Source organism: Pituophis catenifer, unplaced genomic scaffold (genome assembly GCF_029215685.1).
Source record: "Pituophis catenifer annectens isolate HBS135680 unplaced genomic scaffold, rPitCat1.0.hap2 SCAF_17, whole genome shotgun sequence".
NCBI classification, from domain to species: domain Eukaryota; kingdom Metazoa; phylum Chordata; class Lepidosauria; order Squamata; family Colubridae; genus Pituophis; species Pituophis catenifer.
Genome location: NW_027256897.1, coordinates 4782538 through 4797840, shown reverse-complemented (window position 1 = coordinate 4797840; position 15303 = coordinate 4782538). Strand labels below are relative to the sequence as shown.

The 15303-nt window shown below is 46.7% G+C and overlaps 1 protein-coding gene across 3 annotated transcripts in view; it reads left to right on the top strand.

Annotated features, from left to right (window-relative positions):
• Positions 1-14528, top strand: part of SH2D3C (SH2 domain containing 3C) — a 46754-nt gene extending 32226 nt beyond the window's left edge. For all 3 annotated transcript variants that reach the window (XM_070955555.1, XM_070955557.1, XM_070955556.1), the window contains 9 exons: positions 13-141; positions 1855-2303; positions 2990-3114; positions 5314-5885; positions 8522-8637; positions 8892-9063; positions 9647-9758; positions 11041-11247; positions 14353-14528. In XM_070955555.1, coding sequence (XP_070811656.1) covers positions 13-141; positions 1855-2303; positions 2990-3114; positions 5314-5885; positions 8522-8637; positions 8892-9063; positions 9647-9758; positions 11041-11247; positions 14353-14528 — 2058 coding nt within the window. The remainder of the gene's footprint in view (positions 1-12; positions 142-1854; positions 2304-2989; positions 3115-5313; positions 5886-8521; positions 8638-8891; positions 9064-9646; positions 9759-11040; positions 11248-14352) is intronic.
• The last annotated feature ends 775 nt before the right edge of the window (positions 14529-15303 follow it).

Below are 15303 nucleotides of genomic sequence, written 5' to 3'. Positions count from 1 at the left end.
TCTTCTCCGCAGTTCTCCAAGGAGAAGTACATCCTCGACTCCTCGCCGGAGAAGCTTCACAAGGAGTTGGAAGAAGAGCTGAAGCTCAGCAGCTCCGACCTAAGGAGTCACGCCTGGTATCATGGCCGCATCCCCCGGGAGGTGAGAGCTTCTGGCCGAGAGGACTTCTGGCCAGCATGGGACCGGAAGTTGGGTTGATCAAGAGAATGGAAAGGAATCAGCTTGGGAAGGTTGGGGGGTATGCTGGTGGATCCCTCAACCTGGGTGTCTTAGATGGGTGGTACAAATGGAGGAACATGTAGTTGAATCTCTCCAGGATAGGAAGGCTGAAGGTATGATACATGTGCTGCATCGTATTATTAATTGTACGGGAAAAATAATTGTGTGAGCAGGGGTGGGATTCAACTGGTTCAGACCAGTTTTGGCGAACCGGATGCTAATTTTACAACTGGTTACTCGAACCGGTAGTTGCAATGACTGGCTGGCCCCTCCCACCCCACCCCGCCCCTCTCAGTAGTCTCCACGCGGCCTGTTTTGGATGTGAGGTAAGTGCAAGGGCCTGCATGGAGGCTCTGGGAGGGCGAAAAATGGGAAGTTTCCAGCCTCCTGAGGGCCTCTGTAGCCCAGGGGAGGCCATTTTTGCCCTCCCGGAGACTCAAGAAAAGCCTCTGTAGCCTGGGGAGGGTGAAAAATAGGCCTCCCAGAAGTACCGGAAGTCCAAAAATGGGCCCATTTCCAGCCTCCAGAGGGCCTCTGTAGCCCGGGGGGAGCCCGTTTTCGCCCTCCCAGCGGCTCGAGGAAAGCCTCCAGAGCCTGGGGAGGGCGAAAACACTCAGCCTCACCATGGAGCAGGAGGCCAAGTAGGCCACGCCCCATGACCACGCCCACCCAGCAACAGGGCAGAGAACCAGTTGCTAACATTTTTCAATCCCACCCGTGTGTGAGGAATGCAAGTTAAGCTAAAAACTCTTTGGAGATGAGAGGGTCACTGCTGGCTCCTGAATGGGGTCCCTCTTCTGAGAGGGATCCTCTATATTCTTGGGGTAACCTAGGATGCACCTCAATATTGGAAGCAGAAAACCAGGGACAGGCACTTTTCAATGTTTCCAAAACCGAAGCAATGTACCAAATGTTTCTTTTCCTGCTTCCTCTCCAGCATAGGGCCAGGCTTATTATTATTCTCTGCAGATGCTCAGAGGCCCTGCTGCAATCCTTGCACCTGCGCCCTGCCACTTGGAAGACTAAATAGCGCTAGCTAGGTTCCTCGGATAAAAACCCTAACACTGGATTATTATTATTATTATTATTTAAGTTCCTCATTGATTTGCATTTATATTTATTAATCAAGTTGGTACCCATCTCAAGGAATGCGGTGGCTCAGTAGCAAAGACGCTGAGCTTGTCGATTGAAAGGTCGGCAGTTCAGCAGTTCGAATCCCTAGTGCCGCGTAACGGGGTGAGCTCCCATGACTTGTCCCAGCTTCTGCCAACCTAGCAGTTCAAAAGCACGTTAAAAAAAATGCAAGTAGGAAAATAGGGACCACCTTTTGTGGGAAAGTAACAGCGTTCCATGGGCCTTTGGCGTTGAGTCATGCTGGCCACATGACCACAGAGACGTCTTCGGACAGCGCTGGCTCTTCGGCTTTGAAATGGAGATGAGCATCGCCCCCTAGAGCCGGGAACGGCTAGCACATATGTGCAAGGGGAACCTTTACCTTTACCTTTTACCCATCTCACCAAAGGGATTCCAAGCATGTAGGCCAGTTTTCCAAGCAGGGCACAGCAAGGCTCACCTCTTCATATCCCCATCTTTGATTGATTCGTTCTTTATTTATTCATAAAAAATATTTTCCAGGTGTCGGAAAGCCTGGTGCAAAGGAACGGGGATTTTTTGATCCGCGACTCGCTCACCAGCCTGGGCGATTACGTGCTGACTTGCCGCTGGCGGAACGAACCCCTCCACTTCAAGATCAACAAGGTGATGGTGAAATCCGGCGAAGGGCGCACTCACATCCAGTACCTCTTCGAGCAGGAGAGCTTCGACAACGTCCCGGCCTTGGTGCGCTTCTACGTAGGGAACCGTAAGCCCATCTCGGAACAGAGCAATGCCATCTTCTACTGCCCCATCAACCGCACCTTCCCGCTGCGCTACCTGGAGGCCAGCTACGGACTCGCCAATGGGAAGCACAGCAGCTCCCATAGCCACTCAGGACACAAAGGCGGGCACATCAAAAGGAGGAGCATCACCATGACGGACGGGCTGACCGCCGACAAGATCACAAGGAGCGATGGGTGTCCCACCAGGTAAAGCTCTCGGGATAACTCCATTCTTGGAATATGGACAGGGGTGGGGTGCTGGGGGTTCGGGAGAACCTCTAGCTAAGGTGGAGCGCATGGAGGCTCGAGGAGGGTGAAAAACAGGCCTACTGGAAGTTCAGGAAGGCTGGAAACGGGGCTGTTTCCGGCCTCCAGAGGGCCTCCGGAGCCTGGGAAGGCTGTTTTCGCCCTCTCAGAAACTCAAGAAAAGCCTCCAGAGCCTGGGGAGGACAAAAACTCCCTTCCCCCCTGCTGTGGTGCTGGAGGCCAACTAGCCACACCTACCATGGCCACACCCACCCAGCAACTGGGCAGAGAACCCCTTACTAACATTTTTGAAGCCCAGCCCTGAATATGGAGGTTCCCTTTGCGCCCACATCCCAAAAGGGCGATTGGGAAATTGTAGAGTCGAATCTTCAGTTTTGCAATTACTCCAGCTCCAACTGAAGGGGTTAAGCTGGAGAAAGAAGTCTTAGTTAATTCAACCAGATCGGAGCTTCTGCTTTTCAAGGAAATTGGGTTTTCTAGGTTACTATATAGTTTCTTTTCTTCTTTTTTTCCCAACGCTACCTGTCATAGCTGGGTTTCATGTCTCAGGCCCCCATGCTACAACTCTGCTCTGTTCTTTGGGGCATGGGGGATTTTCACCCATTTTAATCTCGTCCTCCTTTAAGTGTCTCCTTGCCGCATCACCGGGACATCATCCGGAACTGCGCCGTCAGCGTGGATCAAATTCAAGACCTCCACTCCCCGATGTCGCCCATCGCCGAGACCCCAGCCACTCCAGCTTATAGCACTGGTAAGGCAGGGCATTGTCTGAAGGGGGCAAAAAACAGTGGGGTGCGTGAATTTATTTAAACCCTGCGTATATGTTTTCACCAATATAAAATAGAGGCTTAAAAGATTCAGAGTTTCAAAACACAATAGCTGCAACTGCATAATACCCAGAGGTGGGATTCATCCGGTTCGGACCAGTTCAGATGTACCAGATTCTAATTTTACATCTGGTTCGCCGAACTGGTAGTTGCAAGGACTGGCTGGCCCCACCTCTCCCAGGAGTCTCCACGCTGCCCGTTTTGGATGGAAGGTGAGTGCAGGGCCTGCGTGGAGGCTCTGGGAGGGCGAAAAACAGCCTCCCAGAAGTTCCCAAAGCCCAGAAATGGGCCTGTTTCCAGCCTCCGGAGCCTGGAGGAGGCCATTTTTGCCCTCCCAGAGGCTCAAGGAAAGCCTCCGGAACCTGGGGAGGGCAAAAACACACCACCACTCCCGCCGTCACGGTACAGGAGGCCGAATAGGCCATGCCCCATGGCCACGCCCACCCAGCATCTGGGCATAGAACTGGTTGCTAAAATTTTTCAATCCCACCCTTGATAATACCCTTCATCAGATTCCTGAATTTTCTGGGTTTGTTGCAAACATCCAACTACGGGAATCCGCCTCAGTGACAAAATATGCATCCTGTGGACAGCGTGACACGACTTCAAGCCTTTCGTGCTCGCGTTGTGATCTCTCAGGCAAGAGTTTTTGGGGCCTCCGATGTTGCAACACCTGTTTTGTTATTTCCCTTCCGTTGCTCCACCGGTACAGTCGGTCTGACCACAAATACACCGGTCAGCTGGGTGCTTGCAGGATGCTGAACCACAAAGATTCTAGCTGAAGTTCAGTTTTTGTTTTTTTGTTTTTTTAAGCTTGCGAGAATGCGGCCTCCAGGTTTCCTCTGACCCAGATAAGCTCCTTGTTTTAAAGACGCAGGCAAAGTAATTTCATCATAGTGGGAGCAGAGGTGATGAACTAAATTGTAATCGTCTAAGGGTGACTTGCAAGATGTCATTCTTTTCTTTGGAGACTTTAATTTTAAAATGCACTTGCAGTCGTGGCCAAAATTGTGGAAACCTTTTGGGAAAAGTGTATTTTTGAGGTTTGATGGCTAATAATACCACTTTTTGGGGGGGAGTTTCAAGATAATCCTATTCCATTGCTGGAATGGCCTGGGAATAGCCCAGACCTTCACCCAAGTGGAGTCGACTAAAGAAACTGGTTAGTCAGAAGCGACCCAGCAATAAAACCCAGTTAATAGAAGCCATCGTTCAATCTTGGTTTCACATGATAACAGCTGCAGAACTCAAAGACTTGATTCACTCCATGGGAAGACGTTATAAGGCCATCATTCTTGCTAAAGGTTACCCAACTAAGTATTAACTGATATGGGGATCATTTTTGTATATCTCATTTTTTCTATGGGGATCATTTTTGCATATCTCATTTTTTCTATGGGGATCATTTTTGTATATCTCATTTTTTCTATGGGGATCATTTCTGCATATCTCGTTTTTTCTACGTGTTTCACTTTTCTTCTTTATACTGTAACTGCTATTCTAATAGCAAATCCTTCATAAAAGCGATTGCATTACATCCTTGATTCAATTATCTTTCCATTGATATATAATTTTAGGGTACTACTCCACTCCAAAAAAGTAGTGTTATTAGCTAGTTTTAGAAAATACACTCTTCCCAAAAGGTTTCCATAAATTTTGACCACTACTGTAGACCAGACACCCCTTCCAATTGGCTATTCTTTAGAAAAAGAACAGAAATCAGGCAGGAAATGTGATTATCTTAAAAATTAAGAGCTGAATCCAGAAAGCTCCAGTTTCTATATCTTTAAGCTCTTTTGGCCATCTGCACTTATGAAGATATAACATTCGTAACTTGACCAGCTGAACTGACTCTTCCATTTATCTTTTTGAAGGTTTTTGAAGAGTCCTCATTCTCAGAACTACTAAGTGTACTCAGCTAGTAGCAACACCACTTTATGCACATACCACGGGCACAAAAGGCCCCTCGGTGCAAAATGTGCGCTTCAATTTCATGTGCATGCACTCCTTTCCAAAACCTTGCACAACGTCGCGCCGAGCCGAGTCATTCTTGCAGGTTTGACGGCCTGCAAATATTCAATCTGTGGGACAAACGAGCTTCTCTGCTTCTTTATTTTTTGCAGTTACTCATCTCAAACCACAAGCGAGCCAAGCTGGCAACGGTGCCGCCCCGTCGTCCCCGGTCATCCGACGCTCTAGCGAGCCGCAGCTATGCCAGGGGAACGGCAGTAAGAGCGAGCTGTCGGACAGCCCCCACTCGACCCCTTCCCACGGATGCTCCAGGGCGTCCCCTTCTCCGTCTGCCAGCAGTTACAGCGACCCAGATTCCGGACATTACTGCCAGCTTCACCCGCCTTCTCCGGTCCAGTGGGACAGGCCAACACCCGACAACAAAGTGATGCCAACTAAGAGCTACGTGGAGAGGCTAAAGGGAGACGAATGCCAGCGAGGGTTTGTCCTGAATGGCTCGGAAGGAGAAGCAGGGTCCAGAAAGAGGCTGGAGCAGGACATGGCGGGTTTTGTGATCCCGGTGGTGGAAAGGACATCCTCGTTCAACCCCGCCCTGTTCCACTCCTTGCTTATTCCGGGAGAAAACAAGCCTTTGGAAATGATGGTGCTGAAGAAGATCAAGGAACTGCTCGCCGAAGGGGACGCGAGGACTCTCGCCAAGCATATCACCCACGTGGATTGCCTGGTACGGGGATGTGAGGACAGCGGGAGGGTGTTAAGGATGCTCGATAAGAAAAAGGGGGGGATGCTCCGGTCTGGTCCTTTTCACAGCCAATATAACTTGTGTCAGGCGATCCGCTTGGTCGCTTCTCCGCGGGGGAGACGTCGCGATCTGCACATCAGCAGAAAGTCCAATTCAGTCCCGCTCGGGAAAAAAAAAAATCAGGCGGAAAAAAAAAATCCACGAAATTGCTAGAGAGAAGGGATTGCACGATCCCAAGCAAGGAAGAAGAGGGCAAATCTAGGCAGATAAGAAATAGTTTGCTATTTATTTTATTTTTTTAAAAGAATCTCTCTTTTGATCTGGTTTGAAGCCACATCTCTGTAGTTGTCGCTCAGCCATTTCTCCCAAGCGTTATCTTTTACTCCAAGCACTGGTTCGAGTGTTTGTGGTGGGGGTGTTTTTTTGCCCATCTCTTGTCTTCTGGTCTTTTCTTTTAATCAGAGGCAAGTGTGCTTGGAAAGGAGGATAGGAATAAAAAAAGGAAAGCTGTAGAGGTTAAGATCCGGGCTAGAAACTGGGGTGGGAGGGGTTGGGAATTCTAGTTCTCCCATAGAGCTGGTGTCTTTGGGTTATTTTCTTTCAGCCCAACTGGTGGCAAAGAAAGTTTAGGATTGTCTTTTTGGGGTCAGGGGGTCATGGTGGCTCAGTGGCTAAGATACTGAGCTTGTCGATTGAAAGGTCAGCAGTTCAGCGGTTCGAATCCCTAGTGCCGCATAACGGGGTGAGCTCCCGTGACTTGTCCCAGCTTCTGCCAACCTAGCAGTTCGAAAGCACGTAAAAAATGGAAGTAGAAAAATAGGGACCACCTTTGGTGGGAAGGAAACAGCATTCCGTGCACCTTTGGTGTTGAGTCATGCCGGCCATATGACCACGGAGACATCTTCGGACAGCGCTGGCTCTTCGGCTTTGAAACAGAGATGAGCACCGCCCCCTAGTGTCGGGAACGACTAGCACATATGTGCGAGAGGAACCTTTTACCTTTACCTTTTTGGGGGGGTCAGATCTACTCAGCTTCTCTATCTGCCCAGAATACATTGCTCCAGATAAATCATCTTCCAGAAAATTGGGGGAAGACTTTTATTGTAGGGTTTCTCTCCCCATTATGGTGCCAAAGTCAGTTTCATCCCACCCACCCCGTATTTTTTAAAGAAAAACTGAAGTCTTTTTTTTTCTTCTGAAGAGCATTTGTCAGGGAGAAGTTTTAACGCTGGAGAATAGCACTTGGAGATGGTTTTCTTTTTGGATTTTTATACAGATATTTTTGTTCCTTGCGGTGGTTTCTCCATGTAGGCTCTCCTGAATCAGGGGGGAAATAATAAATCTGTGATAATGCCAATTTAAACATCCTTCTCTCCTTCTCAACCTTCCTGCTAAGAAACATAACAGCTTCTCCAAGAGATATGAAGGGCATCAGGTTTGGAGAGAGGTTCATTTAACGTAATCCTTATTGTCTCTTAGGGTCCTCTCCTTCCCTTAAGACTTTGTAGTGCTAGCGATGTCATTATTTCACTTAGTGACGTCATGCTATCTCTGTTTTTAAAAGGTGAACGGGATGAGACCTTGTTTTTTAACTTGAATCGAGCACGCGAGTCGTTAGGAGTCATGGATGATTGGAGAGAAGTGTAAACGGGTTTCCTGATCGAGGAAGGCATCCAGGGGTGGGGTTCAAAAATTTTAACAAGGGGTTCTCTGCCTGGTTGCTGGGTAGGCGTGGCCATGGTGGGCGTGGCCTAGTCGGCCTCCTGCACCATAGGGGGGGGCGTTTTTGCCCTTCCCGGGCTCCGGAGGTTTTTCCCGAGCCTCTGGGAGGGCGAAAACGGCCTCCCCAGGCTCCGGAGGCTGGAAACAGCCCCATTTTTGGCCTTCCCGAACTTCCGGTAGGTCTGTTTTTCACCTTCCGTGAGCCTCCTCGCACGCCCTGCATTTACCCGCATTCAAAACGGGCGCGTGGGGACTCCTGAGAGGGGAGGGGTGGGCGGGGCCAGCCAGGAGTGGGATTTGGGGCTTCTCCGAACTGCACAGAATCTTAGCTAGAGGTTCTGCCGAACCCCTGCGAAATTCCCCCCCCCAGCAGCCCACCCCTGAAGACATCCCAGATAAAAGGGTGTATCTGCCAGGATTGCAAAGAGAAAAAAAGGAAGGAGCCATTTTTTTTCCCCCAGCGCGTCTTCATCCACAATTCGTGGCCTGCAAATTTACTTTTTATCACTGCAGAAAGACAAAGAAGGGGCAGGAGAAGAGGCAATCCACTTCAGGAAGGATCACAGTGCAATTATGTTGGGGAATCCTTAAAGGCGCATAGAGACTCTCGATCTGGGTCAATAGAACACAGCATGCCTTGCAGAAGGAACTTTGGTTCTATTTTATTTATTTATTTTTGCTGAAGCTATGTTTCCTCAATACGATTTGACTCGACAGCATAGGGCAAATCCTCCTGGCAGCACGAAAGCACGGAAAGGCGAGATAGGAAAAACAAAATGTATTGCAGTCATTAGGATTCCCGTTTTTTCCCCCCACTGTTCTTTGCGGAGGTTTTCCCCCCTCTCTCCATTCAAGGACCCCGGAGAGATTAAACCACTTCATCCTCTTTGTTGCAGGTTGCTAGGATACTAGGGGTTACCAAGGAGATGCAGAGGCTCATGGGAGTCAGTTCAGGGATGGAGCTGCTCACCCTGCCCCACGGACATCAACTTCGGCTGGATTTGTTGGAAAGGTAAGCGTCGACAAAGCAAAAAATTTTTTAAAAAAAGAGTCGAGAAGTGATGGAGAAAGAAGGGGGGGCAGATCTGCAAAGTTGGTTTCCACCTTTTTTAGATGGGAGAATTTGGCGATTTGAACGGGACTTGATTGCAAGTTTCTAGTCCTCAATTAACCAAAAGCCCTTGAAAACATCTCGTCGCACAGAATCCAGCCATACATGGCTGCTAAACAAGGTTTGATGGCGGTTTCTTTCCCGTTACGCCTTAGGTTCCACACCATGACCATCATGATCGCGGTGGATATTTTGGGGTGCACTGGCAGCATGGAGGAGCGGGCCTCTCTTCTGCACAAGACCATTCAGCTGGCGGCCGAGCTGAAGAGCACCATGGGCAATATGTACAGTTTTGCCGCCGTGATGAACGCGCTGGAAATGACCCAGGTATTTACCGGGGCTGCTGTGAGGAGGAAAGCTTCACAAGAATGTGGAAATCTAAGGGGGACCCAGAGTAAAAATTCTGGAACATCTTAAGAGAAGCTCTGCCTAGTCTCCACTTAAGTCATCATCATCTTTTAATGACGCCATAATCCCTTGCAAGGTGGAGCCTAGGAAACTGAATGGAGCTGAGTATTTACTGGCTGGATGCCTTTCCTGTCGCCAATGCGGAGTTATATTCCGCAGATATAATCTCAAGGTGCCCAGAGAGAGAAATATCTGCCTCTACCTAGGATCGAACTCACAGCCTCTCGATTGTGAGGCGAGGCTTCCACTTCTAGGCCACCACATCACTCTAGTCTTCGCTTAAGTGTCACTCCAAATTCTTATTTTTCTTCCCCTCCCCGCATTGCTGAGCTTATTCTTGCACGGGCCTCTTATATTCTGAGGAAAAGACCCTGCAACCCTCCTCAAATGCTATCGGCTGGGTTGTCCTTATGGCCCCCAGATTAGAGGTATTGTTGTATCTTGCCAGGTTAGTGTCGCTGACCCACAACTGGCTATTTCCCCTTATCCTTTTGTCCTTCAGATCTCCCGCCTGGAGCAAACCTGGATGGTTTTACGCCAGCGTTACACAGAAGGTGCCATCCTGTACGAGAAGAAGCTGAAGCCATTTTTAAAGAGCCTCAACGAAGGAAAAGGTAAGCCGGGCAGCTTTTTGTGTCCAGATTTTTGCACACCTGATGAGCAAACTCCATTCTTTAAGGAGTTCAAAGAAATGTATTTGCAAGGAGCAGAAGTTTTATACTTCTTCACTGTGCCTCTTAATTGTGTACACGCATGTGCATTCTCGTTTTTTATTATCAATTAGAGCTTTTTTTAAATATATAAAATAAGGGTAGTCCTTAATTCACACTGGAGAAAGTGGGGTGGGAATGTAATCGAGATATCTTCAGTTGAAATGAAATTATCGGAATCTGCCATTTCTCGCCTAGTAACCAGTGGATTTAGGACTCACTAACGTAGCCCTGAAGTTTATAAATTTTGGGGGAAAGTTGCAATTAGGAACAATTTAGGAAAAAAAGAAACATTTGTATCTGAAGAGGAGACTTTGTAGATCAATAACTAAGTAGAAGTATGAAGGAGATCTCATCCCTGTCCCTGTCCGTCTCTTAGTTCTGGCTTCAGCATAGTTTTAAAATCTTAAATCGGTGTGGTTTTAATATTTTAATTTATTTTTCTACTTGTTTTGTAAGGCGCCCAGAATCTCCCTATATAGGGAAGATCGTTGGCATAAAAATGTAATAAATAAAGGCAGAAATGTCCCTCCCTCCCCCAAATCCTTCTTTAAATGTTGCCTCCAAGCCAATATTACAGATGAAGCCTGACCAGGAGGAGACAATGTAAAGCAGCGATGGCGAATGTTTTTGGCACCGGAGCACCGGAAACCCGAAGATCAGTTGCGTGTGTCTGTTTTTTCGCCAGTTTTGGCTGTTTTGGGGGGCATTTTCAGGCAGTTTTCAGGCTGTAAACTGCCAGAAAACCTGCCAGTTTATTATATGAATAATCAGATAGATACTGCCAGAAAATGGACTGAAAAACAGCCTGGAAAACGGCCTGGAAAATGGCCCAAAAACCAATCCAGAAAATAGCCCAAAAAACAGCCCAAATATGGCCTAAAATTCAGCCTGGTTTTTGGCCATTTTTGAGGCCATTTTTCAGTGCTCCGGTGCTCGTGAAGAGTAGCTGGCAAACACGCCAGAAACCAGAAAAGCAGCTGGCGATGCCCACAGAGAGGTCTCTGCGTGCCACCTCTGGCATGCGTGCCATAGGTTCTCCATCACAGATCTAAAGAAAGTTAAGCATACTGCACCCCCAAATGTTTATCCAGAAAGCCCCGAAGACCCTCTAAAATTTTGAGAAGCAGAAGCTCGTAGGGGGGGAAAGCTGACCCTGGCAACCCCCGTCTCTTTCTCCTTCCAGAAGGATCACCTTTATCTAACACCACCTTCCCACACATTGTGCCTCTCATCACTCTACTGGAAAGAGACACGGTGCTGCCAGACCACCCTGAACCCTGGGAGAACCTGGATAACAGCGTGGAGATAGTTATGGCCCATCTGGAAGCAGCGCGCACCGTGGCTCACCACGGGGGACTCTACCACACCAACGCGGAGGTGAAGCTGCAAGGTATGCGATACGGGCTGAAGCCCATCTGAGAGGTGGGAGAATTAAGTCTGTGGGCCAGTGGTGAAATCCTCCGGGGTTTGCCACTGCACGGTGTGCACCAAATGCACGCTTCGCATGGAAAAAGGAGGATTAGGAAGGTAAGTAGAAGAGCGGGGGGGGGCACGATTTAGATTCCCTGCTTTCTAGCAAATATAAATCACGCGGCACAGCTGATCATCGGAAATACCGGGTTTTTTTACTACCGGTTCGCGCGAAACGATAGCTTTTATTACTAGCGGTTCACCCAAACTGGTGCGAACCGGTAGCATTTCACCCCTGCTGTGGGCCACAAAGGAACACAGGGCACTGATGATGGAGGGAGAGAAAGAGAGGAGGGGGGAAGTCCTAGAAGAGGTCGCGGGGCAGTTTTAAGCAGCTAGAGGTAACATAAACCCTGCTCCTTGTTAGAGAAGAAGCAAAAAATTTATTTATTTTTATTTATTTATTTATTATTAAATTTTTATACCGCCCCCTCTCCCGAGGGACTCGGGGCGGTGAACAGCCAGAATTAAAAACACACAATACGAATATTAAAATACATTAAAACAAAATTAAATTATCTTAGGCTGAGATAACTGAGATATGGGGTGCTTTGTAAAAAGAGGGAGCGTTGCAAGATGGACGTGGGAAAGATTTGGCTTTCAGGGCTGTGAGAAAACGTCTCAAAAGTGTAATCATTTCGGTGGGATTTCACAATCGCTAGCTTCAATGTGATTTTATATATCTACGTAGCCCAAAGTGGCAAGATGGGTGGGTCAACAAATTTAATAAATAGCCTTGGTTTTGTAGCTCGGCCTAAAAAAAATAAAAGGCCATCCGAGAAATAAGTGGGCATGGCTACGGCCAGACCCCCCGGAGAAGCAGTAAAGCAAAAAATGCTTGCGGCAGAGAAAATATTAATTAAAAAGTTTGAAAAGGAAAGAAATGTTTGAAGGAGAAGCTTGCTAGCCACTAGAGGGCAGGATCCAGATAGAAATGCACCCGGTGGAAATTGCAAATCCTTTCATAGGAGTTTGATGCTGTTTCCTCCACTCCTAAAACTACAAAATGGTTTGGTGGTGACCCAGTCATGCCATATAAACTCTAATTAATGGGTAGGATGTGACTTTAACAGTGGCAGTTGAATCGCATTGTGTTGTGAGGACACACAACCGATCAGCTTAAGTGGCATAAATTCTATTTACAGCAAGCTTAGTTGATTAGCCCGTAGGCCAAATAAGAATAGAGTTCCAGACACAAATTATTAATAAAATCCTACTCCAAGTTGCTGATATTCGTTTGAATAGCTGACGAGTCATGCTGAACTTTCTTTTCCAAACTTTTACACTGCAGGGTATATTCTAATGAACTAACACAGATTTCTTGGCTCCCCAGCAAACATGGTTGTAAAAGAATATTGTTAACCTTTGGGCATATTGTTCTTCCATCGCTTGAAACCTTTCTAAGGAAATATTGCATTCGGTCAATCCGGGCATTTTATACTACCCAAATCCAGCCTGTGCTAAGTCTGGGCAGAGATCCAAGACGGCAAAGTGAGCCCAATTCCAACTTTGGAAATGCTAAACCATTAACGGCCAAATAAAGAATTCCCCGATTAGCAAGGATAAAAGAAGTCGATTATAGGGAGGAAAAAAGAGAGAGAGAGAATTCAGATTTACTTAATTACTTAATTTACTTAAATTACGATTTATGGAGGATGAGGAAGAATTAATCCATCACTTGGCCACCCTTTTTTGCCCAGGAGATCAACAGTTGATTTTAAAGAAAATTGGAATAATTAGTTCAATGTTGAAATCGGGAATGAATGCAATAGGAAGTTTGAAGACTCTGCTCCCCTCTTCTGTGGAATTGTTATCAAGCTCGGTATCTGAAAGCAAATCCCCAACAAATAAAAAGAGAAGGCGTGCTAGTCCAAAGTAAAAAGTAAAGATACTCAGCGGGATGTAACAGGACAAGTCCAAATTAACCATCCAGTACAACCAGATAATAATGATCAGAATCCTTGTTCATTGGTAGAAATGCCAGTCTTACAGCAAAATACAGGGGAATACTAGCAATCAAGATAAAGAAAACCAACAATTACAACTTACGAGGAGGAATGTTGAACGTTACAATAATTGTGCTTACACAGGAAGTATCGTCAATATTGATCCAGCTCCAAAAACAAGTTGACGTTCATTAGCCTTATTTATTCCCTAGTCAATCAACCCAAGTCAGAATATCTTGCTTTCAGGAGCCCTATACAAATTATGACTTGGAACATAGCTGACTATACAATGAAGATCAGTTTTCGTATTTTTTAGCTGTGAAATTTAGACAGGAGGAATTTGAATTAATGAATAAATTAATTCCTCTCTTTCTTCAATCTATTCATTTCTGCATAATCCAATATTTTCTTAACTACTTCACCCTCTGTAGGAATTTTCTCTGCTTTCCATCTTTGTGCAAATACTATCCTCGCTGCAGTTATTATGTGAATAATCAGATATATATTTTCTTTACTAAATTTCTCTGGTAGGATACCCAATAGGAACAGTTCAGGTTTTAAATCTGTATGTTGTTGTATCATTTCTTCCAACCATATTTTAACTTTAATCCAATAGTTTTTTGCTTCTGGAATGTGCACCACATATGATAATATGATCCTGGTATCTGATGATATTTCCAGCATCTAGCTGATTTATCTTTAAACATTTTTGCCAGTTTTGCAGATGCTATGTGCCATCTGCAAAACATTTTATATTTATTTTCTTTACATGCTGTGAACATTGTTAATTTGTAATTCCTTTCCCATAATTGTTGCCATTTATTTTCAAAGGTAATCTTCAGATCTTGGGAAGAAAGGATAATAGCAATAGCTATTAACTTAGACTTATATACCGCTTCATACCCTTACATATATTACTCAGTCCACTCAAGTAGCATGCTAGATCTCTTCTGTGTATCAAGAGATAAAGTTGATCTCGGTTACCCATACATTTTAGGTGATGAAAGTGAACAAAGAATCTAAAAATGTAAACTTGTCCAGCTGGGCAGGATTTTAACTGTATTCTCGTCTCCCTGCAGGGTTTCAACCACAAGCAGAACTTTTGGAAGTCTTTAGCACCGAATTTCAGCTCCGGCTCTTATGGGGGAGTCGGGGGGCCGAAAGCAGCCAGAGCGAGCGCTACGAGAAGTTTAACAAGGTCCTCACCGCTCTGTCCCACAAATTGGAACCAGCAGTGCGTTCGAGCGAGCTGTAGCTGGACAACGACGGGGGGAGGAGGGGAGATTGCAACCAATGCGCCTGCAGCTTGCTTTCTGGCAACTGGGGGGGGGTGCCTCAAGCAATGGGACTGTTTGACCGAAAGGGAAGCAGCTGAGCCCCCCACCCCCACCCCAAAAGGGCCTTTCCAGCATGAAATACTGACAATCACCGGGTTGACTTTGTTCCTGCAAAACTTGACAGCGACCGAGTTCCTCCAGGAGAGATCATGGCTAACCTTGCAAACCAGGGACAACAATGCACTGATCAAGCATGTTAGATACTGTATCAGCCATGCAGATTCGTATTGAAGATTTGCAGTGGGGTTCACGAAAGAGTTAAAATTCAGTACAGATTCATAGCCAAGTTTCATGCCCGGGTTTGGTGCCGCACGGTGGGGTTTGAAACAGTGGTGAAATCCAAATTTTCTTACTACCAGTTCTGTGGGCGTGGCTTGGTGGGCGTGGCAGGGGAAGGATACTACAATATCTCCATTCCCACCTCACTCCAGGGGAAGGATATTGCAAAATCTCCATTCCCACCCCACTCTGAAGCCAGCCAGAGGTGGTATTTGCTGGTTCTCTGAACTACTCTAAATTTCCGCTACCGGTTCTCCAGAACCTGTCAGAACCTGCTGGATTTCACCCCTGGTTTGAAACCAAAAGTGCAGGAATCTTCTCCCTGGCTCATCCCATTACTTTGAGGTTCCCCTGTTCTCTTCTCCATCACCATGGAATAGAGCAGTTTACACCAGCTTTGAGGGTTCAGGGGGG